Below are 20,570 nucleotides of genomic sequence, written 5' to 3'. Positions count from 1 at the left end.
CATTTCTGAAACAGCAACAATATCTAAGTCTGCCTCTCTCATTTGGGAAACTCGTTGGTAGGGTTTCTGGTGTCCAGATAAGGAAAGATTTACACCTGGTTGCTCAGGCCTGACTGGGTAGGCAAAACAGCACCAACCAGCTGTGAGGCCAGTGCCATTTTGTTCTACAGCTTATACTCCAAAATGGCTCGTCCACAGGGCCTTCTGGTATCATTTTGAAATATCAACCTTGAGAGGCAGGAATGGCTAGGGATTTCTCTTCCTTCATTTGTATTGATGTGGTAACATGTTCCAAGACTATTCTCTGGATTCTATGTATGGCTTCTAATGCTAGGCACTACTACTGCATGGAAAAACATTCTAACAGATGTAAGGCTCCAAACCAGGGCAAAAACAGAAGATCAGAATAGCGCCTATTTCTGTGTGGCTCAGCAAAAGGGGCAAAACAATGGAAAGGACATGGGAGGGTCAGGGGCATTCCCTTAATATGCACACAGTGTTATAGAATAGTGCAGATTCATGGCCAACTTGATCACTGGGATTTACACCTGGTTTCAGTTGGTGTCAAATTCTCATGCCCATCGCTGAGTGCAAATGAAGCACTACACACTATTCTATAAAGAGTGCCCATCCCCGTCCTGCCTTCGCCTACCTGGATTTGCTTTTTTTTTCTTTTTTTTTTCTTACATTGCATCGGGAAGGGTCTGAAGCTCCGCCAGCGAGACAGACTGAGCCTCGACCGCACCCTGCAGCTGCCCGGTTCAGCCGATCCCGGGCTTCGGTGGTTATTGCGACCCCCCCCCCTCTCGGCCCCTCCCCGGTACCTGAGCAGCAGCGCTCCGGGATCTTTCTCTCGCTCTGCTTACTGCCCCTGGAGACAGTTACTGGGGAGACTGGAGCACCAGTAGCAGCAGCCCGGGCACCGGGAAATGGGGGGGCGTTGCCCTGAGTTACTCCACCCTCTGACCCGCCCTCTCTCTCTCCCTCAGCAGGCCGCTTTGAAGAGCAGCGGGAGGAATCCCTAGTATACGTGCCTCCAGCTAGCGCAGGCGCCGTGAGATGTGACACAGAAGCACACTTCACGCCACCAGGAATCACGATCTTTGAAAAGCGCATGCGCGCTTAGCCTTTTATTGTTATTGATAGATAGATAGATATATATATAGATATATATATATATATTGTATACAATATATCTATGTTTATTCCAGCAGAATGTGGAAGCTGATGAAAAACATCTGAGACACTAATATTTCCTGTGAATATATTTATTGATTGATTAAGATTTCTTACAATGTTTTATATTTTTGTATTAAATGCCTTTCAATGCTTTCTGTAATGTCTGCCTATGTAATCATTGTACCTGAAACCTATTTCCTTTTCTAAACATCTACATTTCACACCAGTGATCAGGTTTTGTCAGTTTGCCCACGGTCTGATGAACAAGTTGAGCTCCTCAAGGACTTAACCACCATGTTTGAGGTAATTTGCTCTCTACATGTAAATTAGATCCCTGTCATTCACAGGTACTTGTCATTTTACTCCATTATTAGACTGTCAGAGAGTTTCACTGCTGAAAGTGGACAGGACATTCCCATAATTTGACCTAAACCATTGCTGAGACCTGCATGAAGTAGAGATCAGAAAGAACTGTTAGAATTCTTTGAAGGGGTAACTGCGAGGTATTTGGATTTTCAGTGTCCCTCATGAGAGGCTTTTCAGGAAGTTAAGAAGTCAGGGACCGGAGGTATTGTTCCAGTGTGAATTGGTAGAGTGAAATAGTTTTCCCAAAAGAGAGGGCTGGTGAATAATGAAGTGCTTCAGATGTCTGTGCTGGGACAAGCTCTGTGTACAAGGAGGTGCTGAAAAGTATTTCAGTAACCAGACATCAGAGTATTTTTTGGAAGGGTTACAGAAACTTCACACACAATATGCCAAGTGTATTGAACTTAGGGGTGAATATTTGGAATAACTTGTAAGTTTCATGGCTCCACGTCATTCCTTTCTTGACTGAGATGAGAACATTTCAGCACCCCCTAGTATATATTCATACATGATCTGGAAAAGGGATCGATAAGTGAGATGATCAGATCTGAAGGTGGCACATAATTATTCAACATAGTTAAATATAAGTGAATAATGGGAAATTGCAAGAGGGAGACTGAATATTGAATAGGGATGTACTATCATTTCATTTTCATAATACACAGCCACCAGTCCCAGTCCAACTTGACCCCACCTCTCCCCTTTGTTTACAAATCCCTGTTTCAACATAGTTATAAAATTCAAGGTCCCTAGGATATGCCCCCCATCAATCCCTGGAAACATATCACCCAATTTGTAGGGTTTCCATTGCCCAGATAGGGAAAGATTAGCACCTGGTTGCTCAGGCCTGACTGGGTACCTATTTCAAAATAGTACCAGCCAGCTGTGAGGCCAGTACCATTTTATTCTAAAGCTTATACTCCAAAATAGCTCATCCACAGGGGCCCCCTGGTATCATTTTGAAATACCAACCTTGAGAGGCAGGAATGACTAGGGGTTTCTCTTCCTCCATTTGGATTTTAGAGACACAAAGTTACACCTGAACTGAGGAAAGTGCATCTATGTATATACCGTGTTTCCCCGAAAATAAGACCTACCCCAAAAATAAGCCCTAGCATGATTTTCAGGGTAGGTCCTAATATAAGCCCTATCCCCGAAAATAAGCCCAAGTCGTAGGCAGCCACGCTTCCCCTGTCCTGCCCCTGATGCGCAGCCGAACCCCTTCTGATCTTCCATCCTTCCTTACCTATCCCCGCCGACTGAGACCATAAATACCTTGCTGCAGAGGAGCGTCGGACCAGCAGCACCCACAGGCTTCTTCACAGTCTTCTCGCTGGGGCCGTCTGTCTACTGATTACCGCTGCTTGTCGAGGACCAACCTTTAAAAGTAATTACGTCAGCCTGCAGAGGATTGCCAGTGCTGTAGCGAACCTAGCAGTCTGCTGGCGGCCCCCACAGCACGTTCTCTCTGCCGCGGTCCTGCCCCTCCTCTGACATCATGGGTGGATCCGTGGCAGAGGGAATGTGTTGCAGAGGCTGCCGGCAGCCTACTAGATTCACTACAGCACCGGCAATCCTCTGCAGGCTGCCGTAATTACTTTTAAAGGTGAGACCAGGGGGAAAACATGCAGGTCTTCAGCGAATCAGGCAACGCTGGCGCCGTACCGCATAGGCAAGTCAGCCATACTGTACAGACCCCGAAGCAGGGCCCTTGGTTGTGTTGCTAAGGGAGTGTGGGAGAGATGCCCTGAGGGAAGGGAATGTAACATAAGAGAAAATGCCGGCATGGAACTTTTTTTCAAAATGTTACTTACTCCTGAGGGGAAGCGTGTCATTGGAGGAAGGCAGCTAGGCGCTCACCTAAATTAGCCGGGCGTAGCTTCCGACTAAAAGACGCTAGGGAGAACACTGGGTTTTGGTTTGAGAGGAGGTGGAAGATGCCAGATCAGGGAGTGAGAGCCATATTGGGCGAGAGACCACAGTGAGAGCCGTTTCGGGCCGCGGGTTGTGCAGGGCTGGTTTATAGAATAGTGCTTAGCACTCTTTTTTTTAAGTGCCCAAATTTGGGTGCCATTTATAGAATCTAGTCCTAAGTGCAGATTCTATAATGGCAATTGCGCATGCAATTGGGGCTGATTCTACAAATAGTGTCCCAATTGTAGGCGGCAGTAGGCATCCTGCCACTGTCTCACCAGCCAATCGGGACACAATGGATACTGCGAAACATGTCTACATTGTAGGTATCTGCCTCGCACATCGTATCACCTTCAAACTATCATGCATAATGTTTCAAATCCTATATGCAAAAACTGCTGAACCACTCATAATCTTACTTGTCAGCTCCTGGTCTACCTCAAATAGAAAACTGAAATTGCTTCAACTGCTCCTCCCATCTCAAAAGGGGTGAAATACAAATGCGTATTTGACTCGTTTTTCACACATCTTGGCACTAAGACCTGGAACAACCTCCCGACTGACATCAGGATGGAAACATTCTATAACAGATTCCAAAAAAATTAAAAACACTCTTCTATGAAAGCAAACACCGTGGTCAACTAGCTCAAAATAATCAATATCACTAAATCTCACCCTCTACTCAAATGCTTTACCAGTAATAATAATAATAATCTTTATTCTTCTATACCGCCACAATCTTGCGACTTCTAGGTGGTTTACATTCAAGTACAGTCAAAGAACCTCCATTCTCTTCTCTATCACCCTATCCATAATTCTGACCTCCTCAAACTACTACAAAGTAGTATATTCATTCTGTAAATCAAAATATTGTAAGTCACCTTGAACGTGTTTAGGCATAGTGTGACTCAGAAATACCAGATTAGATTAGATATAGGTATGCCAACCTATATCAGCCATTGACATGACATAAGTTGGCACACCACAGTAACTTAGCACTAGTATTCTACAATGGCTTGGGTGTGTCCAGAAACTATTATAGAATTAGTGCTAAACATACCCTGCCCTATTGTGGCACCTACATCTTGGTGTTAAGTTATAGAATTGCCCCATTATTGTTTAGACATACAAGCAACCAGTGCCTTTTTCTGCTAAAAGTCATACTGCTATGTGTTCCATTATGTCTGTGTTGTGAAACGTCACCACTTATAGGCAATTCCATTCCAATTCTTCAATGCATCATCTATTAGTAGGGCACAAGTTAACAGGAGAATAGATAATGGCTTTATTGTAAAAACTTACAAACTACTTTCACCATTGTAAAGCACTTGCACTGCTAGAATTGTAGAACTAACTCTCTCTCGCTCATTGTTCAGTGGCTGCTATAATACAAATAATTACTTTATACTGTAATATTATAATCTCTAGACTCCTCTCTTTGACATCTTGTAGAATATTGCTGTTTTTCCAAATCACATTTTGTTCTCTTCTTCAATGGTGCTCTTCCAGACCTGGGTTAAGGAATATACTGGTTTCCATATGTAATCAACACTCTACCATAGGCATCAGAATGGGGGAGGCCACAGGGGCCATGGCCTCCCCCAAAATTGGCAGTCACTGGTTGGTGCCCGCCATCCCACATGTTTCCTAACGTTGTATTTTATATCTTCGGGGCAGCCGTCATGCAGCATCAATGAGCAGGCCTGCCCCAGAATCCTTCATTCTACTTCCAGGGTCAGGCCTGCTCACTTGAAGCTGTGCAGCAGCTGCCCCGAAGATTTAAAGTACAACGCCAGGAAGAGGTAGGGGGTGGAGGCAGGAGCTTGGATTCCAGTGTGGCTAGGGCGGAGCACCTGGGCCTCCCCAAACCAAACAGCGTTCCGCTGCCTATGCACTCTACCACCTTGTCTTACCACTAAAGCAGTGCAATAATCTAAACTAGTGATTCTTAACCTTTTTTGAGACACAGACCCCTTTAAGAATCCGATGAAAGCCCAGAAATAGTCACATAAACACAACTTTTCATGCAATGAATCTAATGTACTTTATTTATCGAGATTTGATTTTCTCATACATAAATGACTTACTCAAAGAATTATTAAACTTTAAAGTAAACTAAAAAAAAAAAAAGCCACTCCTTTTTTTATGCAAAAAGTAATGGTTACTCAGTATAATTATGAAATACAATCCTCTTCTTCAACTTAAAACAGATCTACTGCTACTACATTTTCTACTACCATTACTACTACATCTACTCTCTCGTTATCTGCGAGAAAAATCAACAGTACCGAGCTGTATGGTGAATATAAATGTTCATTTTTATCTAACCCTCACAGACCCCATGAGATCCATCCATGGACCCCTTAGGGGTCCATCAACCCCAGGTTAAGAGCCCCTGATCTAAACAGTCACCAAAACTGGTAAGGCTAGCCTGAATATCCACCCATTTGGGTCCCTGTAGCCTTGCTGGATGATGCCTGACCACCACCAACCTCCTAGCGTTAATCCAGTTGATTTCTGGGAAGTTGTAGCTTGTGGTCTTCGTAGGCTTGAGTTTATATGGACTGTCTGATTTCCAGTTAAGACTGTCTCCTCTTTTGTGCTTACAGTAAAATGAAGAAGCTTTCATAAATAAGGCCATCAAACCATAAACAGATGTTAATTGTAGGATCTTGGATAAGATTTATGTATTTTCTTATAAATTATATTCTTCAACCCTTCCTTTCTCCCAGGTTGTCCTTTGGCAGCCTGACTCTCCAGAGCACATTATGAAGACAAAAGAAGTTCATTTCTACGTGAATGTGTCTGATGTAAGCCAGGTTAAAGACATGCTTGACCAGAACTCCATGCACTACAAGTAGGGTTTATATTTTTGTTCATAGTAAAGAAAACCTTGAATGTAAATATTAAAACTTGTAGCATCTTAAACTTTGTGCCTTTGGTCTTTCCTACTGTTTAGCATCTTGGTTTCAGACGTGCAAGCAGTCATTGAAAAGCAGACGGTCAATAGCTCGGCTGCCCCTCGCTCTTCTGGATCTTATTACGAACAGTATCATCCTTTAGAGGAGGTAAGCCCGATCCCAGCCTTCTAAATATTATATAACTATTGTTATCATTAATATTCCATGAAACTTTCTAAGGGACAGCCAAAATTATGATAGAGTCAAAATCTGATTATTTGCTAGTGCAAGCAGTTAGTTGTATTTACTAAACTTCCTTGTAGTATTTCACTACTAACATTATTGTATGTTTTATGGAATTTAGAGTGAATTTTGATGTGTTTGTGCATAATGGACCAAATTTTATATATATGGCGCTAAAAAATTGGTATTGAAAAAAATAAGTGCTAAGCATCATTTTATAAATGGCATTCCAATTTGAGCACCATATATTGTATGCTCCAGATGTCTGTGCTGGGACAAGTTCTGTTTGTAAGGGGGTGCTGAAAAGTTCTCAGCCCAACCAACTTCCTAAATTATGAGCGTTATTTTGCCACTGTAGCTGAAAAAAGTGTTATTTTATTTTGCAAAGTGCCAATTTGCAGAATCGCTGTACTATATTCTGACATTGTTTCAGATCATTGATTGAACCATGTCAACAAAAGTGTGGGATTGTCAAGTGTGGAACTCCAAATCGTCATGAAGTTCCTATTCCTGCAAAATAAAACTCCAAAGAAGTGTAAATCCTTGTACTTAAATTATGTGCCGATGAGGCATATTTTGTAACAGTGTGTACAAATTCTTGGAATGCCCATGCCCCTCCTATGGCCACACTCCTTTTCAGATCCATGCACTAGAATTTGTGTGTGCATCTTTATAGAATACTTCTAGCAAGATGCAAGTATAAATTCTAATTGTTTGCCAACTAAAGTCGATAATTGATTATTAATGCCCAATTATTGGCACTAATCGGTTTATTATTCATTTAAATTGCTAGCTAGATTGTGAGCCTTCAGGACAGATAGGGAAGTTTGAAGTATCTGTATTTTATTGTAAACCGCTTAGATTTGTAATATGCTTAAGGTCCTTTAAGGCTCTTATGTGGATGATTTATTTTTATGTGGATGAAATTATTTTATGTGGATGATTTCAGTGTACCTTTGGAACTTTGACACTTTCAAATAAAGTCCATTTTAGAACATCGTCACTCCACAGAGTTTTTTGGGGGGTTTTTTTGGCTTTCTTTAAGCAGTATATCAAAAATGTTAATAAAACATAAACATATGGAAATTGGGCACATGCCAAACTTTCCATACACAATTTTGAGCGCTATATGTAGAATCCTCGTGTACGTACAAATGTATGTAAACTGATTTGCATTCCTGCTTAGAATGCGAGATAGTGGGTTTTAAAGTATTTCCTAATTACTGAATGGCACAGAGTGCTACATTTGCTTACATTCTGCTGGCCTTGTGTGCTTCCAGAGGCATACTGGTTTAATCCTTAACCTCCTTAATATATACTTGTTACAATGAAATCCCAAATACCTAGAAAGAATAACTTTAAAGAATAGTGTCAACCACAAAGGGAAAATGCATTTTATGGGGGGGGGGGACTGAAGAGAAAACCATAAAAAGCATCAAAGCTGATTCTACAGACAACTTCTAGCCATCAAATTACAGTGAAAAGAAATATATACAGTGGTACCTCGGTTTACGAGTGCACCAGTTTGCGAGTGTTTTGCAAGACGAGCAAAACATTCGCAAACTTGGTGCCTCGTAAACCGAGCTTGCCTCGCTGTACGAGCGCCCCCTCCCCCCCACAAACCGGCACCTTCCCCCTCTCGGTCCGGCCCCCCCCCCCCCGCCGCCATCGGGCACCCCCCGCCGCAACCTGAGATCCCCCAACCCACCCGAACCCTCTTCTTACTTCCAGTGTTCAACCTGAACTCTCAGGCCTTGAGCATGCGCGCATGCTCAAGGCCCGGCACAGGAAGCAGATTTTCGGGCACAGGACATGCTGGTGCCGGTGCCGATGCCGATGCGGAGGCTATACTGGAAGTAAGAAGAGGGTTCGGGTGGGTTGGGGGATCTCAGGTCGCGGCGGGGGGGTGCACGATGGCGGCGGGGGGGTGCACGATGGCGGCGGGGGGTGCCGGATCGCGAGGGGGGCCTTCGGGGGGAGCAATGCCGGTTCTCGTGGGGCCTCGGGGGGGGAAGGTGGGGGGTGAACATATCAAAGCAAGTTTCCCTTACTTCCTTTAAACTAAGCTTTTGAGCATGCATGGTAGTTCCCTCCTTGCGCTCCTGATTTAAATCTCAGTTTTTTACGCGCCACAGCAGTTGGTAGCCAAATCACTCTTGTCTCTTCATTTTTCTACAAACTTCAATTTGTCTTATCCACTGTTCCTATCAACATGAAAAAAATGCTCATTTAAAATAATTCTTACCTACTATATATTGCAGAGTATTTCAAAAACATCAATAAGCAGTAATATCATACTCTCCCGGTGCTAGTTATACCTTTTACTGTTAAGCAGTTATTTTGGAAACTCTTGATAGCACAATTTTTGCTGTGTGTTCATACGTTTCTTTAAGAAAATGTGTGCATAACCAAACATTTGAAACCATCGTGGATGAAGAAATTACACTGTAAAGTAATTTGCCACAAATCCGTAGATTTATTCCTGGATGGGACAAATGACTGCAAGACATCCTGATCTCCTTCAGCAGATATTCATTGGGTCTTCTGCAGAGAAACGTCCACTTCACATTTTGAAGGTACAGCCAATGTTTTTCTTATTTGTAACTTTGGAATTATAATGAGACCTCTTGATGTGTATAGCTAATTCAGCCCAGATTCTCTAATTGGCGCAGAATTTTTAGGCACCAGTAGATGTCCAAGCTCAGTTTTTAAAAAACGCTGTTTAAATGACATTTAAATTGGCACCAGACTCACACCTCCATAGGCGCTTTAGGCCACGTAGCATCACTGTGGGCATGGCTAACCCCAGAAGTGGCGTTAGGCGGCCTAAAGTGCCTACGGAGGTGCGATTCACTTCAAAGGTAGGCGCTGGAAATGTAGGCCTGGAATACTCTGGCCTACATTTCAATGCCTACCTTTGCCGGAGGAGCGATTCTGTACCCGGTGCCGTCACGTGATTGACACACGATCAGCTGCTGCTTTAACGCAGCTGCTGACAACGGCATTTGTTACAGAATCCGGGCATTAGTTTCTGTGGTTTAGAAAATTACATGCTATAGCACATGAATACTTAGGGCCCAATATTCAACAAAGCTGAGAGTCTAAATTAATGTTCCTAAGTTAGAATCCTAAATTTGTGTCCTACTTTCAGCCAAACCTTTCAGCAAAAAATTCATCTTTCTTTAAGAGCTTAAAAGTTATGGGGGCTGATATTCAATGTGATTTAACTGGCCAGAAATGGTTCCTGGCTGGCTAAATCGCCTGTTCGAGGCTAACCAGTTGTTTTCAGCAGCACTTAACTGGTTAGCACTGCTGAAAATAACCAGATAGTATAAAACTCAAAACCAGTTATTTTGAGGGGTGGAGTCAGTACTTGGCCAATTAAGTTCTAATATTCAGAACTTAAATTGGTCAGGTTAATTGCATAAATGGGACTGCATAAATGTCAGTCTTATCTTTATGTGGTAACCCATAGCCAGTTAAGTGCTCAATAAGGTACTTAACCGGCTAAGAGTTAGCACTGAATTTCCGAGGTTGTGGAGTCAGCTATTGCCACAACATTTATTTTATTTATTTATTTAAAAATGTATATCCTGCTACATCCACAGTTCTGAGCGGGTTCCACTAAAACACGTGGAGGGGCATTTTCGATAGGACGTATAAGTCTAAAGTTGTTCATTTTGGGCAGGACGTCCACAAACCCAGGAGAAAAATGTCCATTTTCAAAGCTGCCAGATGTCTATCTTTTGTTTTTGAAAATGGCCTAGGTATAAGTTTTGATCCTTAGGAAGTCTACTTTTTTTGGCCATTTTCAAAAATAAAAACATCCACGTGAAAAATGCACAAAAGCAAGTTTTGTAGACGTACCCAACTACCTTGTTTGATCACGGCAGAGAAATCCCCATCAGCTGAACTGACTCAGCTGAAGGGGATTCTCCCTGCCAGGATGGAGAGGAAGGACACTGGGCAATATTTGGAGGAGTAGGCAGGGTCCAGTAGGGTATTTTTGAGGAGTGGTGCTACTATGGCATGTTTGAAGGCATCGGACACAGTTGCAGTGGAGAGTGATAGATTGAGTATATGGCAGATAGAGAGGATGACAGTAGGAGAGATGGTGATGGGTGGGAATGGGATCAGGGGAATAAGTAGTGAGTTTGGAAGAGGAAAGAAAATGTGTGGTTTCTTCTTAAGTGATATCAGAGAAGCAATGAAAAGCAGCAGGGGGTAATGGAGGGCTGACAGAGCAGATTGGAGGAGGAAGAGGTTGAGGTAATTTGGTTGAGAACTCGAGGTTAATCAGGAGAATCTTGTCATGGAAGTACTCAACCATAGTCGGGGGTAGGATTACTAGACGTCCAGAGATCCCCAGACATGCCCTCTTTTAGAGGACAAGTCTGGGCGTCCAGACGGCTTTTCAAAACCCAGCAGTTTGTCCGGGTTTTAAAAAGCTTGGCCGGAACTGGAGTGCATCTGCACATGCGCAGATGCATTCCAGCCCCGGCCCGAAGAGACGAGGTTTATGTGGGGCTGGGTTTGGGGGGCAGAACTGGGAGGGGCTGGGGTATAATGGGGTGGACCCAGGGGTGTAATGGGGCGGACCTGGAGCAGGGCGGTCCCGGGGTGGAACAGGGTGAGGGGTCATGTGTCCTCCTTTACCAGATGGAAAATCTGGCAACCCTAGTCTGGGGAGAAAGCGAAGGAGGGCTTGGAGGTAAGGGAACCTTGAGAGTTGAGTGTGGCAAAGAAACTGCAAGAGTTAGATCCAAGAGAGTTAGTCAAGCGGGTATAGTAGTCTTGTCTTGCAAGTGAAAGGGCAGACTGGAAAGAGGTCAGCAGAATTAATTTTAAATGCACGAAGTCGGCATGAGTGCAGGAATTAAGCCAAAGACGTTCTGCAGATCAGGCACAGGAATGTAAATAGCAGATTGTAGAAATCAGCCAGGACTGGAGTTTGGCATGCCTTACAGAATGTGAAATAGGAAGAGTGAAGGTATCAAGAGCAGAGGATGCCTATGTGAGAGGTCCCAAAAATACTTGTTTAGATGCCTGAATTGCCTTTATGAAATAGGCTTATACCTGTCTATAACATAGGCTCCTCAAACCAACCTCAAGAGCACACAAGTACCAACACACACATTAATCCCTGCTCTGAATCTGATATAAATGTATCCATGTACTCTAAGAACTAGATTCCTTAAATGGTGCCCAAATTTAGGTAATAAAAAAAGGGAGTACTACAAACTTAATAACTCTGTGTCAGATAAAGCCAACGTGCACAATTTATCACAGAGTGACTTCTTGAATCTCATGTATCAAAATATATTACATACAATCACTTGTTAGTGAAGTGCTCAGACCAACCACCGCGTGCACAAAAGGAATGAGCAGTGGTGGCTAATGGGACTATCATAGCACTCAATATGTCCCAAACCGCCCATAAGTAAATGCGTATTACATACCAACTAAGAATAATCACTTAGCTTTGTCTGATTGTTTTCGGCGGTTACTCCATTGTCAGCCACCACTTGCTGTTTTCCTGTGTGCTATTAAAATAGACTACATATCCCCGCTAAATATGTAGAAACTAATTTCAAAACTGCTTTCATGCTAGCTGCTTTAATCAACCATGCTGAATTAAGGCCCACAGTACAGGTAGAAGCAGAATATAGGTAGATAGTAGTGAGCATGCGCGTGATGTCATTGCGTTAACATCCGTACATATGCAGAGTCCCTCCAGATGTGGCCCCGAGCTCGGGGAAGGAAACTGGAGGTCCTTGTGGAGGCGGGGCTGGAGACAGAACAGGGACCAGGTATCCTAATTATTTTAAAGAGGAAAATCTGGCAACTTTTCATCTTTTAGACTGACTGTGCAGTCCTTGGTGCTGAGTACTTTAGACCAGTGGTTCCCAATCCTGTCCTGGGGGGACCACCAGACAGTCGGGTTTTCAGGATATCCCTAATGAATATGCATGAGAAAGATTTGCATACCTGTCACTTCCATTATATGCAGATCTCTCTCTCATGCATTTGTCTGTCCTGCTATCATAAACCTTCTCCTTCCAAGTATTATTTAGTTTAGGCAATCAAATGCTAGTCTCCTTGGGACCCCCTTTCAAGTTAGAGGTATAGGAGAAGGTAGGCCTTAACTATTCTGTTTCTCTCTAAGATCTGTATTTCACTTCCACTTTGACATGCTCATGAAGCACATTGGTTCTTTCTCAGCTATCTGGTAAAGAGAAAAAAGCAGTAGGTGCCATATGGATAGACTGTGGGATCCATGCCAGGGAATGGATTGCACCCGCTTTTTGCCAGTGGTTCATTGGGCATGTGAGTATATTACTAAACATTTTATTCCTGCATGTGAGATTAAACAAATTATTTTCATTCGTTCAATTTTCTGTACCGTTCTCCCCAGGGAGCTCAGAACAGTTTACGTAAGTTTTTTGATTCAGATACTGAGGCATTTTCCCCTGTCTGTCCCAGTGGGCTCACAATCTATCTAATGAACCTGGGGCAATGGGAGGATTTAGTGGCTTGCCCAGGGTCACAAGGAGCAGTATGGGTTTGAACCCACAACCTCAGGGTGCTGAGGCTGTAACTTTCATTTGTTATAGTTTCTTACTCCGCCTGGGCTCGCAGTGGCTCCTTATTTTCCTGTCTGATCTCAGAGCTATGGACTGAAGTACTTTTCTTCACTTTGGGTCCACTTTTCAGTAGCAACATACTGAATGGACAGCTAGAAATAGAGTGGGTCAATATTCAATGGTACTTATGCTTCTTAACCACATATGTCCTGCTGACCAGGTCCATACCTGGATTTTCATCAGCAGTATTGGAATAATACCATTGACTATCTAACCAAATCAACTGTGGAGCACACATTCAAGGGAGTATTCTCAAAACGTAGGGCTCCTTTTGCCAAGCTGCGCTAGTGGTTTTAGCGTGTGCTGCATTGCCGCGCACGCTCAACGCTAACGCCTCCGTTGAGCTGGCGATAGTTTCTCCGCATAGCGCGTGGGTTAGCGCGCGCTAAAAACGCTACCGCAGCTTAGTAAAAGGAGCCCTTAAATGTTGCCTTTAACGCGGTCGCAAAACCTGCTCCAGCCTGTTTAGGGTGCATGTATTTTAGTGGCAGTTTATCAAAACAGCTACCGTGGTCTTTTCCAAGCTTCCTAGCAGTGTCTGATTCTACCATGCAAATGGACTCATCAATATTTAAATGAGCACTCTGGGTGATTCTTCATCATCGCTGAGTGATTTTCCAAACGCAGTGTCAGCTTTGGTACAGGGGTGCCAGTACTGTGAAAAGCGTATCTCAGGCGTGTGTTTTGACTGTGGATCATGAAAAAAAATTTACAAGATTCACATAAATTATAGTAGGGGTTTTTTTTTTTTTTGGGGGGGGGGGAATAAAAGCATGTTTCTTGAGGGCGTGCATTATAGATGTGTCTTATGTATTTCTGGATGTGGATCATGATTAAATTTCACATTAAAAACAAATCATAAGATTTACATGAATTATAGTAGTTTTGGGGGGGAGAAATCAAAAGCACACGTCTTGAGCACATGTAGAAAATGTGTTGAAAGCCGACATTTGTATCTCCCCTCCTCTCCCTTCCCTTCCCCTTACGGCATTGCTTTTTCTGGCACATGCGCACATTTATGCCTCTTTTGTGGCGTTTTCTGTGCATGTGCCGATCGCTATCACCAGCGACTCATCTCAAGTAAATTTAGCGAGCCTCCGCTACTCTCCGCCAACCTCATTTGCATGCACATTTTTTGGAGAATGACTCGCCTTTTTGAAATCATTAAAATAATGGCTGCGACAGCGGCCCGTCAGTTTTTACTTCAAAGTTTTGAGAATCTTTCCCTCAGTCTGCTGACCAGGTAACTAGCCAAAGGGGTATGTGTACTAAAGGGCATTAGGAATTGCAGTTAACAAGGATTTTAGTGCATGCTAACTATAAATCTAACTCTATTCTTTGCAGAGAAATGTTTTATGCAAGTCATGTACTAATGTAGTCATTAGTACACATTAATTGCAAGCTTTAAATGTGGGAACAGTAAGGCCCAAATTCTGTAACCGGTGCCTAATGTTAGGCACCTATTTTGGAGGCGCCCAACTAGATAAGCGCCTAAGTAAATTGAATAACAAGCTCAATTAAGCTTTGTAAACAGCAATAATTGAATCTTAGGCGCCTATCAAGAAAGAGCGATTCTGTAACAAGGCGCCTCTAAAAATTTAGGCAGCCTTCAAAAAAATAGGTGTTCTGCATGTTAGGCATGGGCATGGCTTCGTGTTAGGTGCCTTGTTACAGAATCGCTGCTCTTAAGCGTGCTTAAGTGCTCACATGGCCGCCTAACTTTTAGTTGTGCCTAGAGCGGGCCTATTTATTGGGCACCTCCAAAATAGGTGCCACTCAGCGTGATTCACTAAACAGCACCCAATTCTACTTGTATCGCGCTGACCGGTGCCTATTTCAGTGCCTAACTTTTGGGCGCTTCTTATAGAATTTGCCCCTTAGTGACTCCTTTGTAATCCAGCATTAACTGAGCTGTTTTCCATTAGCATGCGTTAACAAGGATGTGCTAACAGATTTATGTTTCCACATCCATACCATGCCCGCATCATGCCTTCTCCCAGAAAAATTTCCTAATACACATACTAACAGGTATATTACCACAGAACACCTTAATATACTCATATGGTAATCCTTTTATCACATATTATGGGCTTAACATTCTTTAGTAAGCATACCCTGAAGTTAGGACAGAAAAAAGGCTATCCTAAATTACCTATCTAGTTACTGGTCTAAAGATCACTGGTACATAGTTAAATCATGCCAGCCAACCTGTATTCAGATATTCAATGCCAGCTTGTATACAGATATCAGGGCTGAATATCTAGGTACAAAAGCCCGTGGCAGCCAGCATTTTAAAAAAACCGCTGATTGCTGCAGCCTAAATATCAGGGGAAACAGTGCCTGGGTTAGAATTAATCTCAAAATGATGCAAGCAAAGAACTATAAATTTATTTTGACGTTCATGAAAACCATTTAAACACTTTCGATTATCAGATTAACCATGCTGAAGCTTTATTTGGCAATTAACTAGTTATCCAGAAAGTTCTTTTTTTAAGGTATTTTTAATCAAGCAGAAACACTGTAGAACATTTTAGAATGAAAATAACCGTTACAGATTCTGAGGGGGGGGAACTGCCATTCACTGTGTTTTGATTTGTTCATTAGGCAACAGAATTCTATGAAAAGGATAAACAATTGATGAAGATTCTAAAATATCTTGACTTCTACGTGTTACCTGTGATGAATGTAGATGGCTATGAGTATACATGGACTACTGTAGGTATACTAATCCTGACATGATTTGTGATATTATTTTAACATGCCTTACTTATAAACAGCAAAAATAATGTTGCATTCAACTCTTGGGACTAAATTCACTCACATAAATTTTGGTCCCTTAGAGATAAATATCAAGATTGAGCCAAATAGCACAGCTATAAAATCAGATACTTGTCAGAATTAGTGTCGTATAGTAACTAAGTAAGTATAACTACGAGTAGTTATGGTACTTAAGTAAAGGTTTTGTTACTTAATCTGTAAAGAGGTATAGGATAACATGTGTTACTTTTACTTTTACCAAAGTAATAATTTCACCAGTTTTTCTACTTATACTCAGTAGAGAATGACACGGTGACAAAATTCATCACCATTCCCGTCCCCGCGGATAACCGCGGGAAATAATCCCATGTCACTTTTTTGTGTCTATCTCAACCTCAGTCCTTCTATACCAGAGTTCTTCAAAGCAAAGCTTGCGGGTCAGTGGTTGTGGCCATTCATACTCTGATTCTTCCCTCTCTCCTTAAAGAATGACATGAAGATGGTTTCCCGCGGTTATCCGTGGGGACGGGAACGGTGATGAATTTTGTCACCATGTCATTCAGTTATATCTAATGTTTGCAGCTAAAAGTAAAAGCTGAAGCAAGTTGTAAATGATGATTCCTCAGTAAACCAAATGAAACAGCAAAACCTGGAATAGGATTTTTCTATTGCAAGCCTTGTTATGCAAAAAGTAGATCATCTCCTAAGTTTTGCTCTTTAGTGAGAACAGTGGAGTTATCTGTGTTTGTTGAACTGGTTACTGGTCTCCAGCCAAAAAGAATAGTGATGATTTGGGCCATTTTCAAGTGGAGGTGAACTAAAGCTGGCTACAATTCTTAGTGAGCAGACATACAGTATGGATCTACCACAACAGACCATCCATTGAATTGATAGAGTCTTTAGAAAGGAAGTCTGCTTGTCTGGCCTTAAGACTGAAAGGTTACATTACATTACAATAATGACTTCTATTCCGCCTGTACCTTGCAGTTCTAAGCGGATTACATCAAAAAGATAACTGGACATTTCCAGGAAGATGAATACAATTAAAGACGTTGGGCCTAATACATCAAATATTCTTGCATCAGTTCTCAAAGATATTCAAACAGAGTTTGCCATCAGATAAAAATTTGTTAGAACAACAACAGACAATGATTCCAACTTTATGAAAGTCTTCTTTGTAATTGGACAGCATGACGATGATAATGAAGATGAAGATGCAAATGATGAGTTATAAAGCACTACTTCTAATGCAGTTGATAATGACAATGTTGATAATAACACATTCTTTACTATATGGAAGTCAAGTGTTTCAGAAAGAGATTCACTTGATCAATACCTGCAGACTCAGTCAAAATACATTAAAGTATAGCAGCCTAGTCTGATTCAAAGGAACTTTTGATTAGACTGAACACTTCCTGCCAGAGCAGTAGTTGTGTAGGATTAGTGACTCAAAAGTACACTCACATGAGTGACAGCTATTTTCAAATTTTAGTTTTACTAAAAGCAAAGTGGATTCAATTGTACATCAGAAAAGTTATTGGGATAAAATGTTAATAATAGTTGCATTCATTGTAGTTGCAGTACTTTTATTTTTTGCTCAAAAAGCATTATATTGGGCAATAACTTTTTACTTTCACTTAAGTAAACTTTTTACTGTGTTCTTCACTATACTTTTTACTTTTACTTAAGTATTAAAATATATATTTTAACGCTGCTCAAAATGACCTGGAGATGGATATTTGAATTACATTGGAGTTACCATAGACACTTAATTAATTTCTATCACTTTGCCTACCACCCCACCTACGAGGCTGACTCATTTAAATACATGCAATACTTTTTATTCACCTCCTATACATCTCAGGTATAAATATCTTTATTTCAACATAGGAGAATCTCAGTTACAGCACTGTCTCCATCTCAGAATCAGCATACTTTTGATATCTTCCAGGTTATCTTCTTCTATCTAATCCTCATCTTTAATGCTATTGACAAATTGTCCTAAAATAATCTGATAACACCCATTTCTTTTTGGTTTTGTTTTTTTACATTTTAAAGTTGTCTGTATAAAAGAATAGTGAGCACTCTTCATGAAGAGCGTGCACTATTTATGTGACATTGCCCAAATTGAGGAAAAAAGAAACAATATGAGAAAAGAATATTCCTATAAACATGGGAAACTAGACAAAATGAAATGTTTGGGCTGCATGTAGTAGCAGACCTATTGTCAGTGCTAAGTGCCTTTGAAATGGAAAAGCAAGTCCAGGGTATTAATATATTCAAGAGGTATTCTTAACTGTCCCCCAGAAGTATCAGTCCGTTAACGCATGAGCCCTCCCATTACTTATCCCTTCAAACAAAAAAGCAATCCCATGAATCAGCTTGCCTTCCCTACCTTCTGATCTCCAGTTATTAATAAACTATCAGAATTTCTCTTAAAACCAACCCCATCCCCAATGCTTGCTCCTCTAATCAAAGTCAAACTATGATCTAACTGTATTAATAGTTGTACTGATCTACCCGAACTGGCAACCCTATTGAATGTCCACGTCAATGTCCATTGTAACTTTCTGAGTAACAACCAACCTCTTCTAATGTAATCCGACCTGGAACTGAATAGGTAAAGGCGGAATAGAAAACCTGATTAATATAACATAACAAACCCACTCCTAAATCTTTGATCCTTTAATCTTATCACTTTAGCTTACACCCTATGCTATTAAAATATTTTATTGTGTATTATGTTGATATTGTAAGTATCATACTATGCCATGCTATATATTATTATTATTTGAATATTTTTACTGCTGTAATTGTCTATTGCCTATGGTTGACTTATTCTTTCTCTACACTGCCATGGGTGAATTTCATTAAAAGGCGGTAGATAAATTCTAATAAATAAATGATCCAACTCAAATTCTTAACCCTCTCATCCATGCAACATGCTGGTACCTACTGGCATATCCCTGAAAAGAGGGGGGGGGGGTGAGGCAGGACTGATCTCTAGCTACTCCTGCTGTGGCGACTCATTCATGAAAAATGGTGCTGGAAGACCCCCCCCAGAGGTAATACCACAAGACTTTTCTAGGGACCTGCTTGCTAGTACCATTTTTCATGTCAGATGCCAGGGTATAAGAGAATAGGGAATATTTCTGCCCCCCCTCCCCCCAGAAACTGCCATTGATACTCTGATAGATATTACTGGGGGCATGAAACGGAGGGCAGGAATGTTCAGGGAGGACTGTTAGTTTTGTCCAGGATCAGGTAATAGAAGGGATTATTACATTCTATTAAGAATTTGGGATCAGGTGATATGTGTGTGGGGAGGAGATTGTTCCAGGGGATTCTTTTGTTTGAAGAAATTGATGGCAGGGGAGGGTATTATTTTATGTATATGGACCCCTTCATTCTGTAACAGATCGCCTAAAGTTAGGCACCAATTGTGCACTGTGGCGTAGCTACTGGTGAGCCTGGGTGGGCATCTTGGTTCAGGCCCACCCAGTGGTGGCACCTCACACTACATGCTCCTTCTCCACCAGAGGCTTGGCATCAGCCTTTTTCAGAACCTCCATGTCTCTTCCCCAGTGTACCTCAGAGGAAGGAGGAGGCTGCTAAACTGTCAGAAGCCTGTGCAAAAAGCTGGGTCAGGAACAAGATGTGGGTGATTAGTAGATTGGGAGACATCTCATGGGGGAGGGTCTGGGCAGGAAGATGTCAAGTTTCAAGTTTTTATTATTTCTTGATATCCCACAAATCATAGAGTAACTAAGCGGCTTATAATAAAATTAGTATCCATTAACACCATTTAACAAAAATAGTAATAAAAATAACATACAATACAAAAAGGGACAAGGGAAGAACTCCAATTTGTGATAGAAAAGAAAGGGGAGGAAAACACATAAGGTAAGGGGGAACAGTCTAGTTGTTCTTCATAGGTATCTCGTATTACCTTGTTTAAAAGGTTCAATTGCAGAGGGCGGACTAACACTTCTATGTTGCCTCAGACCTGGCAGTATTTTTCTTGTGCTCTCATTGTGCTCTCTTATAAACATCTCTGCATCGGGACAAAATAGCTAATAACCTACTTATCATATATTATGTACTAATGTTTACTACATGAGCTAACTCCTGTATCAAACCTGTTTCTGCTTTATTCCCCCACTAATATCTTGTTAACCACACACTGCTGCCTGTGTTAGCTTTCTGCATCAGCCCCTAATTTAGTGAATTCTACGTTAAATCTTACTGCGATTAAATAGCATATAAATATACTAAATTACTGTGGGTTAGTAAATGAGATCCATTAGAGCAGGGGTGTCGAACGTCGGACCTTGAGGGCCGCAATCCAGTCGGGTTTTCAGGATTTCCTCAATGAATATGCATGAGATCTAGTTGCATGCACTGCTTTCATTGTATTCATTGGGGAAATCCTGAAAACCCAACTGGATTGGGGCCCTCGAGGACCGGCGTTTGACACCCCTGCATGAGATAAGTCCTCTGGGAAAGAGGACCTACTACTGTATTATTTTTGAATTACAATGCAATTATATTAGAAATTCAGATTTTC

The 20,570-nt window shown here is 41.7% G+C and overlaps 1 protein-coding gene across 5 annotated transcripts in view; it reads left to right on the top strand.

Annotated features, from left to right (window-relative positions):
• CPB2 (carboxypeptidase B2) overlaps window positions 1–20,570 on the top strand; it is a 107,401-nt gene that overhangs the window by 72,787 nt on the left and 14,044 nt on the right. For all 5 annotated transcript variants that reach the window (XM_033947894.1, XM_033947898.1, XM_033947899.1 and 2 more), the window contains 6 exons: window positions 1,407–1,482; window positions 6,192–6,316; window positions 6,419–6,527; window positions 9,077–9,178; window positions 12,825–12,929; window positions 15,851–15,961. In XM_033947894.1, the coding sequence (XP_033803785.1) occupies window positions 1,407–1,482; window positions 6,192–6,316; window positions 6,419–6,527; window positions 9,077–9,178; window positions 12,825–12,929; window positions 15,851–15,961 (628 nt within the window). The remainder of the gene's footprint in view (window positions 1–1,406; window positions 1,483–6,191; window positions 6,317–6,418; window positions 6,528–9,076; window positions 9,179–12,824; window positions 12,930–15,850; window positions 15,962–20,570) is intronic.

Source organism: Geotrypetes seraphini, chromosome 6 (genome assembly GCF_902459505.1).
Source record: "Geotrypetes seraphini chromosome 6, aGeoSer1.1, whole genome shotgun sequence".
Classification (NCBI taxonomy): Eukaryota; Metazoa; Chordata; class Amphibia; order Gymnophiona; family Dermophiidae; genus Geotrypetes; species Geotrypetes seraphini.
The sequence above is the reverse complement of the archived record's forward strand: the minus strand, read 5'-3'. Positions and strand labels throughout refer to the sequence as shown.